This window comes from Dendropsophus ebraccatus, chromosome 11 (assembly GCF_027789765.1).
Source record: "Dendropsophus ebraccatus isolate aDenEbr1 chromosome 11, aDenEbr1.pat, whole genome shotgun sequence".
Lineage (NCBI taxonomy): Eukaryota > Metazoa > Chordata > Amphibia > Anura > Hylidae > Dendropsophus > Dendropsophus ebraccatus.
The window spans coordinates 83,328,612-83,352,669 of NC_091464.1; the positions used below are offsets into that span (position 1 = coordinate 83,328,612).

The 24,058-nt window shown below is 43.3% G+C and overlaps 1 protein-coding gene across 1 annotated transcript in view; it reads right to left on the reverse strand.

The window, feature by feature from the left end:
• SLC6A4 (solute carrier family 6 member 4) overlaps positions 1–24,058 on the reverse strand; it is a 111,854-nt gene that overhangs the window by 34,499 nt on the left and 53,297 nt on the right. The window contains exons 3-6 of the mRNA XM_069945635.1: positions 7,370–7,504; positions 5,237–5,456; positions 2,679–2,817; positions 1,178–1,312 (exon numbers count right to left, since the gene is read on the reverse strand). Coding sequence (XP_069801736.1) covers positions 1,178–1,312; positions 2,679–2,817; positions 5,237–5,456; positions 7,370–7,504 — 629 coding nt within the window. The remainder of the gene's footprint in view (positions 1–1,177; positions 1,313–2,678; positions 2,818–5,236; positions 5,457–7,369; positions 7,505–24,058) is intronic.

Below are 24,058 nucleotides of genomic sequence, written 5' to 3' on the forward strand. Positions count from 1 at the left end.
AGAGTTTTGGGCATCCCATGTGCAGACAGTGTACATCACACTGGCTGTGCCGGAAACTGGAGCGGAGGGGAATACGCGCGGAGGCCAGGAATGGGCCCAGGTGAGTTAACTGTTTGTTTTTTTCATTAGTTTAGTTGCAGTTAACCCCTGCCTGACCGCAGCAGGTCTGCGGTCAGGCAGGGGTTAACATTTTTTCGGCGTATAAGGCGAATCCCTGAAAAAGTGATTAAAAGTCAGGGGTCGTCTTATACGCCTAGTCGCCTTATATGCCAGGAAATACGGTGCTCATAAAGCCTGTCAGTTTTTCATGCTGCCTGATTCAGGCAGGTTAAAACTAGTGATGACTCCATTATTTAAAAAAAAAAAAAAAAAAAAAAAAAAAGGATGAATGTTCAGACCCCATCATTAGATATAACAGAAGCACATGGAGTGCTTCTCTCTCTTCCTCCCTGCAATCTCTGTCTCACTGCATAAGACAAGCTCCTTCTTAAAATTGTTTAGCAAAAAAAGAAATATATATATATAAAAAAAAAAATTACTTATCAACTGCTGTATGTCCTACAGGAAGTGGTGTATTCTTTCCAGTCTAGAGAGCAGGAGAGGTTTTCTATGGGAATTTGCTACTGTTCTGGACAGTTCCTGACATGGACAGAGGTGGCAGCAGAGAGCACTGTGCCAGACTGAAGAGAATACACCACTTCCTGCAGGACATACAGCAGCTGATAAGTACTGAAAAACTTTAGAATTTTTTTAGTGGAAGTAGATTACAAAACTCAGGCACTTTCTGGCACCAGTTGATTTGAAACCCCTTTAAGAGACCCTGTGATTAGTGTCATGCTGTCAGAATCACAGGCAGCTTGATATACAGACAACCTCCTTTATTACAATGCTATATAGCTGCAAACAGGCAGAGATCTATGAATGAAGCTGCCAGGGATCTCCCCAATGACTCGGAGCCCTGATCCTGGCCCGATTGGAATCAATGGGTTCTATGGAATCTGGTTCCACAGAAGGCAGCGTATTTACAGAGGAGACGGCAAACTCAGCCGGCTCAGAGACATTAGCTGTAAGTACATTCACAGCAGTGAGTACATATTCCCCAATGGTGATAGGAATGACATGATTGACATATGTTTTACATATCATAGACTTGTGTCTGTTCAATTACCATTCATACCTCAGTGGTCAGCAACTTATTCCAGTCAGGTTTCAGATAGAATATAACTCCCCTCCAAGCACCGGGGAGTGTCGCCCCTCGTATTAATAACAATGTAAGCACAACATATGGAAATGTTGCAGTGACCCACACCACCTGTACAGAAGATATGAAAAATATAGATCATACAGTACAGCACAAAAATCACCATAATCTGCAGGGAAACATGAATTAGTTTATATTAGAGATGAGCAAACCACTGGGAAATTTGTTTCGGGAAGTTTGCGAATATTCGTGCGAATTGGCAAATATTTGTGAATCAGCAAATATATGCGAATTGCATACAAACAAATTTTTATTAAAACAGGCCAACTATAGAAGCTACAGTAGGGGGGCGATTACAGAGCAGCGATTTTTTCAACAGCTGTGGCAGTGAAAAATTGGAAAATGTCAGTCAGTCGATCATTCAATTTCCGCCATGGAGCGGAGTGGACGTTGATGGATCAACTGCGCAATATCAACTTTCTCCCAGGAGAGCAGCGGACATTGGTAAATGAGCACCCAGTGAAGTATAAAGATGGACACTGTGTTCACTGTGACTTTCTATAACGCACACCCAGCACCCAGTGACTTGGTATAAAGAACAACAGATTTATACAGATTTGTAATTTACTTCTATGAAAAAAATCTCCAGTCTTCCGGTACTTATCAGCTGCTAAATGTCCTTCAGGAAGTGGTGTATTCTTTCCACACAGACACAGTGCTCTCTGCTGCCACCTCTGTCCATGTCAGGAACTGTCCAAAGCAGGAAAAGTTTTCTGTGGGGATTTACTACTGCTCTGGACAGTTCCTGACATGGACAGAGGTGGCAGCAGAGAGCACTGTGTCAGACTGTAAAAAATACACCACTTCCTGCAGGACATACAGCAGCTGATAAGTACTGGACGACTGGAGATTTTTAAATAGAAGAAAATTACAAATCTATATAACTTTATCAAACTAGTTAACTAGTTGAAATATTTTTTGAATTTGAATAACAAAACCCAACGCTAGGAAAAATGTTTTTTTTTTTATTTTTATGGTAATTCTGCAAGGTAATATAAAAGCATATGATAAATTACTCTGCAGCGCCACCAATCGGTAGATAATGCATTACATATTTCCTACTAATATCAAGGATCCGTCTGTGTCTCTTACAGACATGTAGGATCTTCCATAGTGAGCCAGTGTCATATACAGTAGATCTTGGGAAAACTGCAAGTGCCTGTTTTTATGCAATCTCTAAGCCAATGCCAAAAGTTGATCCAGCTAGAAATAAGGCCCTTTATATTTCCCGTTTCTACTGAATCCACTGCAGGTTTGTCAGCTCAGGCCATAACTCATGGCCGTCCCAAGTCAGGGACCGTCCTCTATGTCGCCTTAGCCTTGTCGAAAATAGTTTTCCTAATCTGGAAAATATTTTTAACTGCAAATAAATAAAAAAATAGATGGAAAGGAAGAAAGTTTATCGTTTTATACTGACCTTTCCGGAAGTTTTGACCCCTTTCCAAATACTGAAGTACACAATAGTGAAGATAAGGAGTAGACACAGGCAAAGCTGCCAGCTGATTCCTCCCAGTTCCTGCAGACCCTTTGATTTGTGTATCTGCAGCACAAGTCGGCTGGAAGCAGAAGTAAAACCATAAGTCTAAGCATTATTGGTGCTGCATAGCTGTGTAATGTAAGACATGCTAAAATAATAGATTATTAACGGATAAATGCCTAAATGGTCTACTTACCTCAGCCTTGTACATAGCCTATGTCATCTGTAAATCACTAAATTTACCCCCAAAAATTACTCTTTATACCAGACAAAAGAAAGCTTGGCCTACTAGGTGTCTCACTTCCCTGCATACTGCTGCCCACTGTCTGTTCTTACAGAAATTCTATCTCTTGCAGCAGACAGATCAAGACAGAACACAGGAAGTTTGGGCAGGGCTTAGAAAGTGCTATGCCCTGGCTGTGTAGCTGAAATTCATCGACCTGCTGCCTCCTCCATAGGGTCCATGTTGTGCCTGAAAGGTAAATCAAGACTTCCCTTTCATCTCTCACCATCAATATAGTTTCAGGCAGCTGTCCCTTTTGTTTCTACTGCTGTATGTAAACAGTGCTGCCTCCTGAATATAATCCCCCCTCTCTTTAGTCTGCAGGCTTGTCTTCATGATTACTCTCATTATCAGCTGAAGCAGCAACCAAGTGCCGGGCTGTTCAGTACAGTCAAGTTTTACCAACACGGCACAGCAGAGAGGAGTAGGTGTTATGCACCAAGAAGAGGACTCATAGGGGGTCAATAACAGCAGTATTAGACGGCCTGATCAATATAGTAAACAACACACAGTTCTGCTATATTGGCGCTCGTTTACTGAGCCTATTACATGGCTCCGTTATTGTGCAGCAAGGGCTGTATGTATATGTTGTGCGGCCAATGGCTGATAACAGTGTAAAGAGATTAAAAAATTAGCTCCCCGGTGTTCTCTTTGGTTGTCCCTGCTCCCCACAACCACCAATGGAACTTCAGAGCAGTCTCTAAAGTGACAGACCGCTCAGCCAATCACTGGCCACAGCGCTGTCCTTTCCCAGCCAGTGATTGGCTGAGCGGTCTGTCACTACTGTTTGGAGCAGGAAGAACCAAAGAGAACACCAGGGAGGTAATGGATGAACTTTTTTATTTTCTTTACACTGTTATCAGCTGTCAGACGCACATCACTATTAAACGTAGCGATGCGCCGTTGGCGGCCGATGATTTTAGGTCCTGACCTAAAGACACGATCAGCTGATGATCATTGTAATTTCCTGATTGTTGTTTCTATTACAAGGAGCAATAATCTGCCTGATACTGCATAATGGGGCCATAAGCTTAGCAATAGTACCAATACTTTACAATAAAATATCTAAAGAGTTTGTTTTCAGACCCGGGACTGTCTGAGCCTGAAGAAAATCCAGGTGAACAATTTCACTTGGGTTCTATGTGACATGAAAGCAGAGGTCCTCTTTAATGTAAAGTGAGGAATACGGGGGAATGTATGTGGTATGTGAAAGCTCTCCCCTGGACTGTGGCTCTCACAACGCAGCACCCCCTTCCCCCCAGACGGCACTCAGAGTGGCTTGCACAGCCCCCCCCACTGTTGGCGTTTAGGGACCACCCCACCTCCACTGGACACATGAGACAGCGCTAACAGAGCGTTATCCCGGGCGGTTGCTGCGCTGTAAGAGCTGTTCTGGGGGAGGGGTGGTCTGTGAGAGCCACCCTGAGCGCCGTCTGGTGGGGGTGGGGGTCTAATCTGAGATGCGGCTGGAGGGGTGAACTATTAGCGTTGCAGCTAGTACCTGGAGGCAGGCCACACTTTGCCAGGGTGGTCTGGGCCCCCCTGCTGCATGGGCCCCATAGCAGTAGTATGGTCTGCCTCCATGGTAGCTATGCCACTGCAAGAATGTACCAGGTCCATCACAACAGCAACCACTCTTATAGAAGGACTAGCCTTTAGGGGTCCCCTGTGATTCCATAGGTCATAAGGACACAAGAAGTTGTTCTTACATATGCTCAGATATATTAATGGGTTAAACACTATTTTCATATTATTAACGGAAACTGCAAACATATATATATATATATATATATATATATATATATATATATATATACTGTATATATGAGTGTGTGTGGAGGAGGGCTGTAGTATTTATGCAGTTTCTCTTTTAATGGGTCCTTAACTAGAATACCCCCCCATTATACACAGTAGTTTGGTTTTCAGTCTTTACTGTTTCCGCTAACATCTGATCACTTAAGGAGAATGTCAGCTCATATTTTTCATTGGATGAGGCCGTCAGTGATATTACGGGGTAATAGTAATACTGCATAATAGTAATCCTAGTTATGTGTGCTCTATTTATTCTTACAGTCTGCATACATCAGAGCAGGGAAGCATTAGGTTGGTGTATCAGTCAATGGTGACACCATTTTTTTTTTCTTTTTTTAACTCTTTGGACCATTCCATTGACCCTCATAGTCCCATAGACTTCACCACACTTACATGCACTTACGTGTAAAACTCCTCTGCCGGCGATATAGAGCTGTTGATCCATGTCACGCTACTATTGTGAAAGTAGTTGGTGCAGTTGTCTGTATTCCACTCATTGCGGCAGCTGGTCCAAGGCAACTCAGACCGGAAAGAGAATATGAGGTAGTAGAGAGCCCAGGCCATTATGGTGTTATAGTAAGACGCTACATAAAGTGCTATTATACAGATAGCATAGCCAATTCCTGCAGATAGAACGGACAGAACAATAATAATAGTTAACACTGTCAATTCAGTAAGACTTTATATCTATGGGTCTTATTATCATATTGAACACACTGACCTTGTTGGAACTAGGAAATTATTGTGAGAGCTGTATGATTCTGTAAGTCATACAGCTCTCAGGAATATTTCCTACTTCCACCATGCTTGCCAGTCCTTAGGGCCATTTCTCATGGAGAAAAAGCAGCAGAACTCTCCGCCACGGAATCCCGCCTGCCTCGGTGTGACACTGTTTCTCTATGGGCGGGCTTGCGCGCCTCCACTCTCTGCGGCTCTCTGCTCAAAGAATTGACATGTCAGTTCTTTGAGCGGAGAGCGACGGAGGTGGAGGTGCACGAGCCCTCTTATAGAGAAACAGTGTCACACTGAGGCAGGTGGGATTCCGTGGCAGAGAGTTCCGCCGAGGAATTCCGACAGTTTTGCTCCATGTGAACTGGCCCTTACAGTCCATAATGCCATTTTATTTTTTAGAAGGTTAGACTTTTGGGTATTTATAACTGTTTTTAAATGTTAAATAAGCCCTCCAGGTTGTTGTTGTTTTTTTGGTCATATAGAACACACGCACCATCACTAGTCTTAGAGTACTATTAGACTGGCCGTTAGCGATGTCTGTGCAGACCTTGCCCTAAACTGTTATACATCACCTCTCCATACTCCCGGCCTTCTCCTGCCCTCTGTTTGCCTTCTAGCGCTGTGGCTGCAGCTTCAAAGCGGTCTCTGAGCTGACAGGCTGCTCTGCCAATCACTGGACCTAGTGGTCTTGGACAGTGATTGGCTAAGTGGCCCGTGAGCTCAGAGACCGCTCTGAAGCTGCAGCCGTGGCGCCGGAAAGCGAGCAGACGGCAGGAGAGGACTGGGAGTGTAGAGAGGTGATGTATAACAGTTTATTAAATCATTAGCCATCAGCCGCGCAGCAATATTACATGCAGCAATGCGCAGCCGGCGGCCAATGATTTTGGTGTCAGACCATTAGACAAGATCAGCTGATGTTGTCTCTATTATGCTGCGTTTACACGTAACGATTATTGGCCCGATCGTGCGATTAGCGATGTCGGATTTACGATTTTTTTTTATAACGATCAGCGTTTAGACGGTACGATATATCGTACGAAAATTCGCACTGCGATCGTTTTGCGATCGTTTAAGCCTATCTCACACATTGGTTAAATCGGCGAACGACTGTTCACACGGAACGATTTGCGAATTTTTTGCGTACGATGAACGACGATTTGCTGACCTGATGAAAGATCACGATGTAAGATTTATCGTGCGTCGTTCGATCGTTCGCTGCGTTTACACGTACGATTATCGTTCCAATTCTACCGTTATCGCGCAAATTCGCACGATAATCGTTACGTGTAAACGCAGCATTACATGTAGTGATAATCGGCCTGATATCGCTCTGTGTAATAGGGCCCTAACAGTGTCATCTGTTTCACCTCAGCACGGCTGCATCCATTTATTTCATTACTGTAACTTGGTCATGTGTTCTCCAGTACCAATATTTCTCTAACAATGCTCTTTGAATAAGAAAATACATCTAAACTGCTTATAATGTGAACTGACACCACCCACTTGTGTAGTTACCTGGTTGGAGTCAAGCAGCCAGCAGGCTAATTATGTTGGTTTAATTGAATAATTGCAGAGATGAGACTCCATCCACTCTCTTGGCAAATCCAGAGGCATCATGGGAAATGTAGGCAGCATTAGAAAAGTATTTCAGTGGGGAAATACAAATCAATGTGGCTGCAACATCGGCTAAATCAGGTAAGCACAAGCATAGACAACAACTTCTACATAATTCTATAATAAGAGCCTATGCTGCACTATACTGTTTAAGGAAATACAAACTTTTTACAAAAAGTTACCATCTTACCTTTAAATAAGGGACATATTTTCCTCCATATAGAAATGCAGCCATTTCTGTGATATTGACCCAAGGCCAACTCCATATAGAAGAGAGGAATTCCACCGAACACGGCCATAATCACGTATGGGATGAGAAATGCTCCTTCAATGACAAAGGTTAAACTACATTGAAATATCCGACAATATCCTTCTTACCCTTCCATAGCTGAACACCAATGATCATTTATTGTATCATAAGCACATATAAAAAAAAAAAAATAAGAAAAAAGAAAATTCTCAGATCTGGTTCTGTAACGCCCATTTGCCTCAAAAGGACATAAAGGGAAGGGTCGCAATGGTCAGTCAGCCCCTAAAAAGTAATAGTGTAATAATTGTATAATTTAAGCAATCAAGTTCAACAAACACCACCGAACCTGACTGCTACAGAACCTGTATCATGCAGTCTATGTAGGACTTAAAAGGGAAGTTCCATGAAATAATAAAAAGGCAGAGAGGGAGGTGCAGGAACTTAAAGGGAACCTGTCGCCCTGGCATCCGGGGCAGAACCTAGCCCTGATAGAGCCCCGATACTTACCCCCTCCACCATGGAGAAATATACAAATGAGAAGAGATGAGTCCGATGTCCATAGGAAATCAATGGAGTAGTGACTTCCATTTATAATAGTATAAGTGAGTACCAAATAACCGCAGATGCATTACAAATTTTGGCAATGACGGCCGTTGGTACACTATTTAACTTAAGGGTGAACAATTGCCGCTTTGACGAACAATTGACGTCCCAAAAAAAAAAAAATGTGTGTGTGAGCAACTAAAAATAACGAACGCCAATAAATGTGCTGAACATTAATTTGATAGCAACCGTTATTCTATGCACTGTGTGAACTAACGGACGTTTTTTTAATAGACTTCAATGGAAAGCATTGAAGACTAAAAATTAACGGCCGTTATTTAACATACCCTAAAGGAGTACTCCAGAGACTTGATTTTTTTTTTTTTTAATAATACTTTGCTTTAATATAGTTTTTTTTCTTTAGCTACGATACAGGAGTGACACAGGCCCCTCTGCTTCCTCCAACGTTTGTGTCAGGAATTGCAGGGCTGTCTAAGCACCGCCGCAGAGCACTATGCAGGGCAGGGTCCCATGCCCCCTGTGTACTGTATATTCTTATATACAGTACCTGGGGGAGGGGGAAGAAAGTCTATCATCGCTAGTGCCAGTGGTTCGAGCTGAGTGGGCGATGATAGTAATCCCCATTCACTGTAGAAAGGCTGCGGCACACAGCGATCCTGTCAGGTAGACGTCCCCCAGGTGCTGTATATAAGAATGCTCATACTCATGTACACAGCACTTATCCTAAAAAGTCACCTGAAACAACAGGAACGCATTAAAATAAATGAGGTTTGGAACATGGAACATTGGTCTTGTAAAAAAGAACAATGAACCCTCTTCAATTGCCTCATATACAGTACCACTATATACCATCCAGTGATACAGTTGTTTAGGATTAGAGATGAGCGAAGTTCATTCCAACCGGACTTCCGGATTTTTTTGAAAAGTTCGGTTAAACCGAATTTCGGATTTCATAGTTTAAAGCATCTATATGATACGGGGGTAGTGTATTTGGTTCAATTTAGGGCTCGACATGTCAGTAACATCATTATCTTTTATCTCAAAGTCAATTTCTTTTTTTAGACTTTAATATTCACCATTACAGGTTCTATACAGGAAATTCTCCATTACAGGGTCTATGCAGGAAATTCACCATTACAGGGTCTATACAGGAAATTCACCATTACAGGGTCTATACAGGAAATTCTCCATTACAGGGTCTATGCAGGAAATTCACCATTACAGGGTCTATGCAGGAAATTCTCCATTACAGGGTCTATGCAGGAAATTCACCATTACAGGGTCTATGCAGGAAAAAGGTCACAAATACTACACTCCACTACACTCTCGCAAGGGTCCAACTTTAGTACTTGTATAGCACCTTTTTTTAGTGTTTTATTTTACACACATGCACAAGGTATATATTTGTGCCTCAGGAAAACACCTATGTCACATACACTTTCGCAAGGGTGACAGTATAGTACTTGAATATCTGTATAGCACGTTTTTGTTCTGTGCACCCTTTGCTCTCCTATGCCTAATCTATCTACCTATCTATCTTTCGCCCTCTCTATTTTTCTCTCTCAATCACTATATGTTTCTCCACTCCGCTTTCCTAATAATCTTTTGGTCTTTGCTTTTGTACAATATCTTCTCACTGCAGCAGCGTTTTGTCACTGACGAGCTCTGTGCACTGCTAACAGTCTCCATCCTCTCTCTCTGCAGACTGCGTGGTGCGGTCATGTCCTCTTAAAGCAATACCGATGTCACACAGGGGGTGGGCTAGTGCAACATCCCTGCTGATTGGATGTGTTCCGGGCATCATGGGAAAGCGCTTTTCCCGCCCAGAACACTTCCTGCTTTCTAAAATGGCGGCTGCAATTTTAGAAAGCAAGAAAAAAAAAAAAAAAAAATTCGTAGCGGACTTCCAAAAATCTGAATCTGACCGGACTCGGACTTTTGGAAAAATCCGAACCGGATCCCATACCGGCCAAACCGGTTGGATAAGGGAACTTACATATTTGTGATTCTACCATCTGTCTATAAGAGAATAAATATACATGCAACCACCTGCAAACATGTTCCTGCATGCTCTTTATCAGAGTCTTAAAAACTACATCTATACGCAAAGACATACTGTGCATACAGCTACAGCAAACTTTGTATAAGATGATACATTAGCTTGATGTTGCTTTTTATGCTTATATACTATGTCCATGCTACACTGTATACACCACAATTTTTATATAGCTGCAATTCTTTGTTACATTAATACACTATATTATTCTAAACTGTAAAGCATTTACAATAAAACCTCTGTGCCTGAACAACAATTTTCCCCACACATCATCCTCACTTAACCCTGTAGAAGGAGCAGAACACCTGTCAAAATGAAGGGTGTTCTGATCCTCTTTAGGTAGATGGCACTTACCCCTCCCTCTCCTCACTGTGTCTTCATCTGCACTGCATCCTCTACGCTTCAGGCTGGGTCTTCATCTGCACTGCATCCTCTACGCTCCAGGCTGGGTCTTCATCTGCACTGCATCCTCTATGCTCCAGGCTGGGTCTTCATCTGTACTGCATCCTCTATTCTCCAGGCTGTGTCTTCATCTGTACTGCATCCTCTACGCTCCAGGCAGTGTCTTCATCTGTACTGCAACCTCTACGCTCCAGGCAGTGTCTTTATCTCCACTGCATCCTCTACGCTCCAGGCTTGGTCTTCATCTGCACTGCATCCTCTATGCTCAAGGCTGTGTCTTCATCTGCACTGCATCCTCTACGCTCCAGGCTTGGTCTTCATCTGCACTGCATCCTCTATGCTCCAGGCTGGGTCTTCATCTGCACTGCATCCTCTACACTCCAGGCTGTGTCTTCATCTGCACTGCATCCTCTACGTTCCAGGCTGGGTCTTCATCTGCACTGCATCCACTATGTTCCAGGCTGGGTCTTCATCTGCACTGCATCCTCTATGCTCCAGGCTGGGTCTTTATCTGCACTGCATCCTCTATGCTCCAGGCTGGGTCTTCATCTGCACTGCATCCTCTATGCTCCAGGCTAGGTCTTCATCTGCACTGCATCCTCTATGCTCCAGGCTGGGTCTTCATCTGCACTGCATCCTCTAGTGACAGTCATGTTGCTGTGTGAAGTCTTTTTTTTTAGCTATTTTCAGTTAAAAAAATTAAATAGCATTTAATTTATATTTAACTTGGGACAGCTGGAGTGGCTAAATAGCTGCATGGTCTCCAAATGAGAATTGTTAGTAGGAGCTAATAAAAAGACCTAATGGTGGTTTTACACGGGACGATAATTCGCCCGATCGCACGATTAACGATTTAGAATGAACGAATGAACGGAAAAATCATTTTGCGATCGCTTAAGCCTATATCACACATAGGAGAAATCGTTGAAAGAATGTTTACACGGAATGATCTGCAAATTTTTTTGCGAACGATCAACGACGATTTGAGAAGTTGTTGAAAGATCAAAATGAACGATTTCTCGCTCGTCGCTTGATCGTTCGCTGCGTATACACGTACGATTATCATTCGAATTCAACCGTTATCGTGCAAATTCGAACGATAAATCGTTCTGTGTAAAACCACTATTAGGCATGTTCCCAAGATCCTCTCTGATTGGGGTTGTTCATTTTCCCTTTTCTTCTCCATCTTACTCAGACATCACTATGACAAGTCTCTGCAGAATACGATGCCCCCATTTGTGGACCATATGGTTATAATGTCCCAACTGTGCTTACAAATACCAGCACAGTATTACCTAATAAACATATATTAGTGATAGTGATCTGCCACTGCAGACGCAGACCTGACATTGAATCCGGAGACCTTGCTGGGGAACTAAGATATGCTGGTAGCGCTGCCTAAGAAGCGATTCAGCACAACCCTAATACAGGTCGTGGGAGCACACATGTCTCCTATGTACCTATTCCCCACTTGGCACTAACAAGGGCCAGTGAGTAGCTGCACAGCGGCAAGACTTGTACAATACACTGTTTAGCCCTATTATCCATCACAATATACCCAGTTGCAAACAAATACACATAATTGTGCAATATAATTTATGTTTATTGGGTAATACTGTGCTGGTATTTGTAAGCATTTGTATCCACCGTATGTGGCATGTTTGCTGGTTTCACTCCCCTGATGACGCCACGGTGACCAGTGGCAGAAACGCGTTGGTGGACCATATTATTTTTGGATACTAACGTGAGGCTATATAGCCTCAGTACCCATATTAAGATACCTTTTAGCTGTGTGTTGGTCGGTACGCATCCAACAGTACTTTAAATATTAGTGTGCCCCCCACTTATTCAAAATACCCAAACTGTTGATCCCACTCACTAATACTGCCTCAACTCTGCCCCCACTTACTAAAAATGCCCAAGCAGTGCCCCAATACAGTAACAATGCCACATGTGCCCTCATGTAATAATATTTTCACTACGTTCCCATACAGTATTAGTGCCCCCATGCAGTAATAATGCAATACAGTGTACATGCCCATATGCCATCATTTTATAATGCCCCTCCGGCACCCTTATATGTTAATATCGGTAATATATGGTTATATTGCCCCCCCCATGCAGTAAAAATAACCTCTGTGCCCCTCCTACAGTAATAATGCCCACTGTGCCCCAATACATGCCTCCATAGTAATAGTGACCTATACTGTAATAATGCCTGCTCATCCATACAGTAATAGTGCCCCTAATCAGTCATAGTTCCCACCCTCCTGTACCCCCATATATAATAGAACCTATTTGTGCCCCCATAATAGAACCCTCCTGTACATCATACAGTAACGATGCCCCCTGTGACCCCATACAGTAATATTTCCCTCCTGTGCCCCCATACAGTAGTAGTGCCCTCCTGTGCCCCCATACAGTAATAGTGCCCTCCTGTGCCCCCATACAGTAATAGTGCCCTCCTGTGCCCTCATACAGTAATAGTTTGCTCCTGTGCCCCATACAGTAGTTCCCTCCAGTGCCCCCATACAGTAGTGCCCCCTGTGCTGCCATACAGCCATATAGTAATTTTGTTCCCTGTAGTAATAATGTCCCATTGTGGCCAATCAGAAAAAAAGAAACTTACTGCTAACAATTATAGTAAGGTGTTAGAACACATACTGACTGTGCTTGCATTACACTGGGCAGTCTGTTGTTTAGTAATGGGCTGTGTCCTATTTCATCTATCTCTGTGGCTAAAATCAAGGTCATCCCATAATTCATGTGACTAGACAGTATAGAAAGGCTGCACGCGACCCCCGTGAGCGGTAAGCCGCCATGACGGGGTGTCCAGCCATGAGGGGGTTAAAATGCCAGATAGGAGGTATAGCGCGGGAGTTGCTAGGAAAGGGGTAGGGGAGGGAACAGGGAGGGGACAGAGTTTACTTAAGGGACTGGCTCTCTCCTCATGGTAACACTCGGGAGGAGAGAGCAGTGTGAAGAGTCCCGCCCACCCTCCCTTATTATTATGTTTTGGGCCGTGGGTGTCTGTATGTTTGTGTATGTGGGAGGGGGGATTTGTTTCTCTTGTCATGGCAGCTGTGGCGGGTGTGGAGGGTCCTTGGGGTTGGTCTCGTATTCTGATTTGGGGGTACATGGGTAGCAATCCTCTGATGTACTGGTATCATCAGGGGAAGTTCTGGGCTCCTGCCAGTGTGGTGTCACGGGGAGCGGAGTTATAGTTATGGTCAATGCAGCCATCTGCTGAGCTTTATATAGAGGGTGTGGGGCCTTTGAGCCGGTAGCGGGCGGCTGGAGGTTTTAAATTGATGGGGAGCAGATTGGTTGGGAAATTGGAGCCCCAAGGACCCCCTGCACATTAAGAAGGCTCGATATGTATATATGTATCTAACATTACTTGTTTGGCCGTTGGATATGTATATATGTATATTTATTTCTATATTTAGTTTTAATATTTGGATTTAATATTTGGTGCAATATTTTGTATGTTGATTTTGTTAATAAAATGGCTGCTGTGGCCAATTTTTCCAAGCAGGTTTCCGTGTCTTATTCGGGGACGAGAGGGTTGGTCCAGCGGAAGGGGGGAAGGGAGGTTTGACTGTGAGGTAAGAAATGGTCTGGGCTACCCCCTGTCAAGTCTAGCACCATCATATGTAGCCTCCCCCAACATTGTGCATGAGCACGGATCATAGGATAACCTTGTAGTAGTCCTCAGGCTGACCTGACTGTAGCTCGGACAAGCTGTGATTATAGCCAGGGTTGTTTCAATACACTGTAGGTTCGGTGCAAAGACTGCATTAAAGGGGTTATCCAGCGCAACAAAAACATGGCCACTTTCGCCCTACTGTTGTCTCCAGTTTGGGTGGGGTTTTGAAACTCAGTTCCATTGAAGTAAATGGAGCTTAATTGCAAACCGCACCTGAACTGGAGACAACAGTAGGGAGAAATAGTTGGACTGGTGACCCATAACATTGTGTTATGCTCACCTGTTGTGATCTGCTGGTGACTCCCATAAAGGATGCCCTGTTGTGGTGTCTGACCGGTTACCGGTTGAGTTGCTCCTGGTGACGCCACATCTATGGTGGTTGGTCGGTGGTGTAGTACAGCTCAGCCGGTGATAGTTCTGTTGTGACGCCAGTGATAACTCAGCGCACAGGTGTGATAGTATACCTGCTTTGTGTAGTGGCTGGCTATACTGATCCCCAATGGTCGGTGACCTGCCGGGTTGTGATGGGTCCCTTGGGCTCTTATCATGGTGGTCCGGAGTGGAGAGATGACCCACCCGGACTGTCGGTACTGCCACCCACAGAAAGGGGAAAATGACCCAAGGACAGTGTAGCCGGTGTATGTGTATGTGCTGGTGCAATTATTACTGAGTCCCAGTAGAATAAATAAACTGATCTTTACTGACAAATCTCTTACAATACAGGACAGCTGTTCAGTAGTTGACTTCTGTGATACAGACTTGAGCTCACTGAATCTGTGCTGAGAGATGTTTAAGTGCTGAGGTAGAGTAGCAGCGCTGGTTCAGTTGAAGGTTGAGAAGAGTAGAACAGTTTAGAGGAGTTTGTCGGGAGAGCCCCAACCCAGTGTAGTAATGTGCTCTGCCGGAACTTGTGAGAAGAAATACTTGAAGAATACTTGTGCCCGTGTGTCGACCTTACAGTCACTAAAACCATCTTCTGCCCTGCAGTGTCGGGTTACCTGTCCTACGAGGGTGACACAAGCCCCAGTCTTGGTTACCTGAGTTAAGTTAATTGTCCAAAGTTATCCGGTGTCACCTGCGCTGCGAGATAGAGTATGTAGACCTTGGTTAGGGTTGCTTTGCTCTATCCGGGTCAGTTCCTCTGTCTAGGATACCGCTCTGCTCTGTTAAGAGAGGTTCTCGGCATGGGCTAGAATGATCTCTGGCTTGTCCTCTTTTAGCTGTTTAGCACTGCATAGTGTCTGTAGATGTAGCTTGAAAAAGGAAAGTCTCTGCATTCTCCATACATGTGTAGTGTAGTCCAGTCTAGATCAGACTAGACTGGACTACACTACACCCTAGGGGTTGTGTGTTGTGGATGTATAGAGTGCAGGGATAGGTAGAAGAAGAAAAGTATCTTTCATTGGCTGGCACAGACCATGTGGTACAAAAACAGTAACCCTATAGTGACTACAGCTGTGCAACATATAATAAAGCGTAAACATAACACTGACACTGAAGGGATAACTTTCTGACCGGTGCCTAAAACACTTAACTGTGGGACACCACACTGTCTCTTTGGATGCAGCCGCTTGTCTTCTTGCTTCTTATTTTCTCAAGGCAGTTTGCTCCTCACAAGACTCCATTTCTTACTAGTTTGCACCACTCTGAGACAGCTCTTTCCTCCGTTGATCCATCCTCCTACCCAACAGGCCCCATCTCCTGCCTCCCCCCATCGAGATTTGTTATTGCTGGCTCCTTTATCCTCTCAGTGACAATATACATACGTATACATGACATGTGAAATTTCTTTTATGTATTCGTTAAAGTCTGGAGAGCAGGAGAGGTTTTCTATGGGGATTTGCTACTGCTCTGGACAGTTCCTGACATGGACAGAGGGGGCAGCAGAGAGCACTGTGTCAGAGTGGAGAGAATACACCACTTCCTACAGGACAAACAGCAGCTAATAAGTACGGAAAGACTTAAAGGAAACCTGTCACCCCCCATGCTGAACTACCCCTTTAAAAGGAAGACTGCACACCTTAATATATATTAATATATTTATCTATTTGTTTGTTTATTTATTTTAGCTATTTATCCATCTCCTACCTATTTAACCAGAGGTGTAGCTAGGCTCTTCTGCACCCGGGACAAAGATTTAATTTGGCGCCCCCCCCTCTTGAGCGCAGTAAGCACAGGGGGGCCCATGTTGTCCCTTCACTGCTGGTATATATATATATATATATATATATATATATATATATATATTTTTTTTTTAATGAAGTTTAGATGAGTGATTGTTTAGATGCGCGAATTGCTCATCTCTACTGGCAGCACTAGTGTGGTGTTCGCAATATGTGATACTTATTAATGTCATATTTACTGTGTATCTGGAATGTTTTTATGATGAATGATTATCAGGCAGCTCTGGGCTCAATCACCATTTCCATAAGTACTTCCATTTTTCCCATTTAAAATTTGGTCCCTAGGTACCTTAACGGAGGCGCCGTTGTCTCCGCTCCCTGCTGTCTGTACCTGAGGAGGCGCCGTTGCCTCCACTCCCTGCTGTCTGTACCTGAGGAGGAACCATTGCCTCCGCTCCCTGCTGTCTGTACCTGAGGAGGAACCATTGCCTCCGCTCCCTGCTGTCTGTACCTGAGGAGGCGCCGTTGTCTCCGCTCTCTGCTGTCTGTACCTGTGAATTAGGAGGCAAAGCTTCCTGATCTATCTCCAGTGTGACACCCAGTATAATGTGATTCTATGGTGCCGTCTCCTAATGCACAGGTACGCTCAGCAGTAGAGTTGATCGAACCTCGGGAAATCCTAGGTTCAATTGAACGAACCTGCCGCATTTGATTCCCGGTGCCTTACCGGTCCGCGGGGAAGGAGGAGAGTGCCCGAGGACCGCCTGGAATTCCGAGATACAGCCTTTTACCTATTACCTAGGCTGAATCCCAGAATTCCAGGCAGTACCCGAGCACTCTCCTCCTTCCCCACGGACCGGGAAGCCATCAGCAATCTAATGCGGCAGGTTCGTGAATGTTCGAGTTCTATAGAACCTAGGATTTCCCGAGGTTCGATCACCTCCCCTCAGCAGCGGAGACAACAGCAGTAACACCTCCAGTAAGGTATTCCGTCACCTCCAGTAAGGTTTTCCGTCACCAAATTCAAAATAGAAATAATTTAGAAAAATGACTCTTGTATCATGGTCGCTGTATATACAGATACAGGTGCTTTATAGATCGGTGTAGGGAAGCTTGGCTCTCCAGCTGTTGCAAAACTACAACTCCCATCATAAATGGACAGTCAAAGATAAAACTTTGGCTGTCCAGACATGATGGGAGTTGTAGTTCTGCAACAGCTGGAGAGCCAAGCTTCCCTACCCCTGCAGATAGTAGGTGAGGTTTATATAAATGTGAATGTCATTATGCGATTTAAAGGAAAACTTTTTAAAGGGGTACTCTGGCGAGAATCTTTTTCTTTTAAATCAACCAGTTTCAGAATGTTATATAGATTTGTAATTTACTTCTATTTAAAAATCTCCAGTTTTTCAGTGCTGCTGTTTGTCCTGTAGGAAGTGGTGTATTTTCTCCAGTGTGACACAGTGCTCTCTGCTGCCACCTCTGTCCATGTTAGGAACTGTCCAGAGCAGTAGCAAATCCCCATAGAAAACCTCTCCTGCTCTGGACAGTTCCTGCAATGCACAGAGGTGGCATTAGAGAGCACTGTGTCAGACTGGAAAGAATACACCACTTCCTGCAGGACATACAGCAGCTGATACGTACTGGAAGATAAGAGATTTTTAAATAGAAGTAAATTACAAATCTATATCACTTTTTGAAACCAGCTGATTTAAAGGAAGAAGGTTTTTGGTGGAGTACCCCTTTAACTCCAGGCACATAAAACCAAAGTGATGCGTCATAATACACCAGTAATTCACCAGTTACAAAATTACAAAGTCCTGAGATGTAATGCAAGGTTAAGCTGAGCAGAGGTGACAGCTGTGTTAGATGCCTATTACATGGCACAAGGTTATCCTCAACGTGATCTGTTTTCCTATGACATACAGTGCTGCGTTTCCTCAGCTTACTCACTATCCCGCCGTTCTAATCCTCCTCTTATTATTTATACAACTCTGCTGATAAAAATAGACGCACAAATAAAATGAGCAGGCAATCCCATCTCCAGTCGCAGCGCAGCGCAACCGTCTATATTTACCTAGTTACCAACGTGTATTAAATGGCATCTGGCACTTGATCTCTGTAAACAATCAGACACCAGTCTCCCTGTCTTACAGATTTATAGAAGAGAAGCAGAAGTGATCCCAGCAGCATATTCCTGTAACTAAACGTGTTCTTTTAGAGTACGACTAAAACACCGGCCGCAGATTTACTATCACAAAGACATCACAAGTATCGGCAAAAAAAAATAAATAATAATAATTGGCGGACTCTATTTGGGCAGATAAAAGACGTGCAACTTCAGTAAAAAGAAAAAAAGGGGGGGAGGGGGCTTAAAGGGGTAGTTCACCAATTTATTTCCCCTTTCAAATCAACTGTTCCCAGCAAGTGCCAGAGATTTGTGATTTACTTCTATTAAAAAATCCCAAGTCTTCCAGGACTTATCAGCTGCTGTATGTCCTGCAGGAACTGGTGTATTCTTTCCAGTCTAAAGAGCAGGAGAGGTTTTCTATGTGGATTTGCTACTGCTGTGGACAGTTCCTGACATGGACAGAGGTGGCAGCAGAGAGCACTGTGTCAGACTGGAAAGAATACACCACTTCCTGCAGCAGCTGAAGTACTGGAAGACCTGTGGGTTTTAAACAGAAGGAATATAAAGATCAACTTTTTTTTTTTTCCCCCTCTGGAGTACCCCTTTAACCCCTTTAAGACTGAGCCCATTAATGAACGGATGTTTGGGTCAAATTAATGCAATGTTCCTCTTATTTCCGCTTTTATTTTTCCACCTACAGGGCTGGTTGGGCGGTCATTTTTTGCGCCATGATCTCTACTTTTTATTGATATCATCTCGGTGTAACAGAAAACTTTTGATCGCTTTTTATTAATTTTTTTCTGATATATAATTATAAAATAAACAGCAATCCTAGTGTTTTTTTTTTGTTGTTGTTTACGCTGTCCACCGTACAGGAACGATAATGTAATAGTTTAATAGATCAGACCACACGCTACAATATATATGTTTATGTATTTTTTATATTTTTATTTTTAGAATGGGCAAGGGGGTATATGAAACTTTTATTGGGGGGTTATAAGTTTTTTTTCATACTTTAAAAAAAAAAATGTTATTACACTTTTTTTTTTTTACACTTTTTATTACACTTTAACCCCTTAAGGACAAAGCCTCAAAAGGCCTTAAGGACAGAGACAAATTTTATGAATATGACCTGTGTCACTTTATTCATTAATAACTTCGGGATGCTTTTACCTATCCGGCTGATTCTGAGATTGTTTTCTCGTGACATATTGTACTTTACATTTCTGGTAAAATGGAGTCAATACTTTTAACGAATCTTTATGGAAAAAAAAATATTAACGTGAAAAACTGTGAAAAAATGCATTTTTCCAACTTTGAAACTTTTCTGCTTATACAGAAAATGGTTATGCCACATAAATTATATATTAAATAGCATTAGCAACATGTCGACTTTATGTTGGCGGCATTTATTACACTATCTTTCATTTTTTTTAGACAATAGAAAGCTTAAAAAGCAGCAATTTTCCAAATTTTCAGTAAAATTTTAAAATCAGCTATTTTTAGGGACCTGTTCAGGTTTAGGGTAGCTTCACACGTACCGTATCGCTGCGTTTTTATCGCTGCGTATTTATCGCTGCGTGTTTGGTGCGATTTTTGCATGCGAGTTTTGATTTTCACATGAAAATCATGTGTAAATCAAAACTCGCATGTAAAAATCGCACCAAACACGCAGCGATAAATACACAGCGATACGGTACGTGTGAAGGCACCCTTAGATTTAATGGTGCAGATTTGATTCTGTGTTCAGTTATTTAAATGAAATCTGCTGCGGATCTGCTGCGGATCCGCTGCAGAAAATACGCTGCGGATAAAGTAAGTGTGAACGTCCCCTTAGGGTGCCTTCACACCTACCGTATCACAGTAGAAAATCCGCAGCAGATTTAACTAAATGAATGAACACAGCATTAAATCCGCACTTACAAATCTGCTGCGGATCCGCAGCGGATTTTCTACTGCGATACGGTAGGTGTGAAGGCACCCTTAAAGTGTATTTGAGGGGACTGTATGTTAGAAAGCCCCACAAAGCACCCCATTTCAGAAACTGAACCCCCCAAACTCTGCAAAAGCACATCCAGAAAGATTTTTAACCCTTTAGGGGAGTCACAGAAATAAAAGCTAAGTGTGTAAGAAATTTGAAAATCTTAATTTTTTTGTGCAGAGATTTTATTGTAATCCAATATCTTTCATAATTATAAACCTATTACCAGAGAAATGCACCCCAATAATTATTGTCCCGTTTCTGCAGTTTATAGAAATACCCCATATGTGGCCCTATTGCGCTATTTGACACAACCACAAGCCTCAGATATAAGGGAGCGCCTAGTGAATTTCAACGCCTCCGTTATATTTGGTCATTTCTGACTGTACCACTTCAGGTTGGCAGAGGCTCTGGGGTGCCAAAACCTAAAAAACACCCCTAAAGGGACACCATTTAGAAAACTACACCCCTCGAGGAATGTAACAAGGGGTGCGGTGAGCATCTGGACCCCACAGGTGCTTCACAGATTTTCAGAACAATGTGGCGTGAAAAAGGAAAAATTCTAATTTTTACACTAAAACGTTGTTCTAGCCTTAACTTTTCATTTTTACAAGGGGATAAAAGAAAAAAAACACCAAACATGTAGCGCAGTTTCTCCCGAGTACAGAAATACCCCACATGTGGACATAAAGTGCCAAGCGGGCGCAGGACGAGCCTCCAAAGGGAAGGAGCGCCAATTGGCCTTTGGAAGCTGGATTTCACTGGAATGGATTTCAAGGGCCATGTCGCATTTACAGAGCCCTCGTGCTGCCAAAACACTGGAAACCCCCCACAAGTGACCCATTCTGGAAATTACACCCCTTAAGGAATCTAACAAGGGGGGCAGTGAGCATATGGACCCCACAAATGTGGAACAAAGTGACGTGAAAGGGAAAATTTTTATTTTTTCACTTTCACGGCATAAATGTGCCTGTCATCAAGGGGTCCATATCCTCACTGCACCCCTTGTTAGAGGGGTGTAGTTTTCAGAATGGGGTCACTTGTGGGGGGTTTTCACTTGTGGCGCTCTACACATTTTGTGTGTTTTTTTCTCTTTTAACCCCTTGTGAAAATGAAAAATTTAAGGCTAAACCAACATTATAGTGTAAAAAATTTAATATTTCATTTTCACGCTACATTGTTCCACATTTGTGCCCGTCACCAGTGGGGTCCATATGCTCACTACACCCCTTGTTACATTCCCTGAGGGGTGTAGTTTCCATAATGGGGTCACTTGTGGGGGGTTTCAACTGTCTTGGAACACAGAGGCCTTTCAAATGCAACATGGCCCTCGAAATCCATTCCAGCCAAATCCAGCCTCCAAAAGCAAAATGGTGCTCCTTCCCTTTGGAGGCTTACCCTGCACCCACATGGCGCTTTATGTGCACATGTCGGGTATTTTCGTACTCAGGGGAAATTGCTCTACACATTTTGTGTTTTTTTTAATCTTTTAACCCCTTGTGAAAATGAAAAAATCAAGACAAGATCAAAGATTTAGTGTAAAAATTAAACATTTTTTACACTAAATGTTGGTCTTGCCTTGATTTTTTTCTATTTCTACAAGGGGTTAAAAAAGAAAATGAACGCAAAACGTGTAGGGTAATTTCCCCTGAGTACGAAAATACCCCACATGTGGACATAATGTGCCATATGGGCACAGGGCAAGCCACCAAAATGACAGAGCGCCATTTAGAGGCTGGAATGGAGGATGGAGGCCATGTCGCAATTACAAAGCTCCTGTGCTGCCAGGACAGTAGAAACCCCCGACAAGTGACCCCATTCTGGAAACTAAACCCCATAAGGAATCTAACAAGGGGGGCAGCGGGGATAAGGTGAACATATGTAGAACATGGCCATATCCCCACTGCCCCCCTCGTTAGATTCCTTATGGGGTGTAGTTTCCAGAATGGGGTCACTTGTGGGGGTTTTTTACCGTCCTGGCAGCACAGAGGCTTTGTAATTGCATCATGGCAAGTCTCTAATGGGAATGGCGGCCATATCTATTTAGCTGGGGAAAAGGGACAATTTTAATTTATTTGGGGGTATTAGGCCAATTATTAGTTTATAAGGTTGAAAAGGACAGGTGTCCGTCAAATTCACCCTGTGTTGATCCAGAGGAAGACAAAAAACCTTGTGAGGCAGACAACACGGGCAGATTACGGCCTCTGTCCAAAGAACGTGTTCATTCTTTGGACGGACAACGGAATCTGCCCATGAATAACATGGAGTCTATGACATGGGCAGAGGCGCGCGCGCCCACATCATTCCGCTGGTGGGTGCCAGCTGTGGAATGCACAAAGGGTTATCCTTCGCCATTCCGCAGTGTGCATGTACCCTAAATCTGTAAGTGTACCCTGAGGTACACTCACAGAGTTTGTAAAATTTCACATCATACCGTCATCTCTTCTTGGGACGGTACTGGCAGAAAAGACGTGTCTGGGGGGCCGCGTACGCTACACTACCCCCAGACACGTCACTGGATGATGAGGATAATTGGAGGAAAAAAGGATCCCCCCCCCATCCATCCTCACTAGCTGTTTCGGTGTCGGAGGCAATAATAGTGTATGCGCCTCGACCTAAAACACCCTGGGGGCCCATCTTTATATGGGGATTAGTATATGGGGTATGTAAATGTGTAATGTAGTGTAGTGTAAAACTTTATTTCATGTAGTGTGGTGTAATGTGTTTTTTTTAAGTTTTTTTTTCTTACAGTAAGAAAAAACATCCCTATGCCAAGAAAGGAGTTGCTGATAAATGCTGCACTTATCAGCAGACAGTGGCAGTAGGATATAGGGGGGGGGGGAAGGCATATCATAGATCAGTGTTATCGGCGATCTATGCATAGAGCCTGCCTGAGAGCAGACTCTATGCATGGATGGCCGATCCAACAGGACGGAGGTAAGTAGCTTGTCCTGTCACTGAGTACCTTAGATGCCGCGATTGCTATAGATCGCAGCGTTTTAGGGGTTATCCTCAGCTCCTGGGACACTGATGTGTGTGGGGCTGCTCTCACTGCAGCGGTCCCGTGCACATCAAACCCCTTCACAGTCAGGAATGTATATGTACATTCCTACTGCACAGTAGGAACATATATATATAGATTACTGACGTGAAGGGTTTAATAAGGGCCCAATTACACATGGTGATTAAATAATATGTATAAGATATAATAAAAGTACATTGTCGGAACATAGCCAAATACTGCTTATTTTTTGCAGAACCAAAACTAACAGCTGCAATGATGCTGATCCCAGCTCGATACTCCTTTGCTCTGGGCTTCAGCAGCATATAGTAATGGAGCAGTAATCTTTTGGATTAATGCAGTATGTATATGCTGAATTGATCTTTATTAGAGATCAGTGCAGTTGTATTAGTCCTAGAGGGACCTCAAATCACTGTGCAAATACATGACACACGACACAATACTGATACATAACACATCAATCAATTTTACGGTACAAAAATTTTCCCCCAGTTTTTTAGCATACTCTATGGAAAATGTACGTCTTTTGTTGCAAAGTACAATTGGTTTTGCAAAAAATACGAGCTTGTGGGTCTGTAGGTGAAAAAATTCAGGCGCCATGGTCTGTTTAAACACTAGGAGAAAAAAAAACGAAAGTGCAAAAA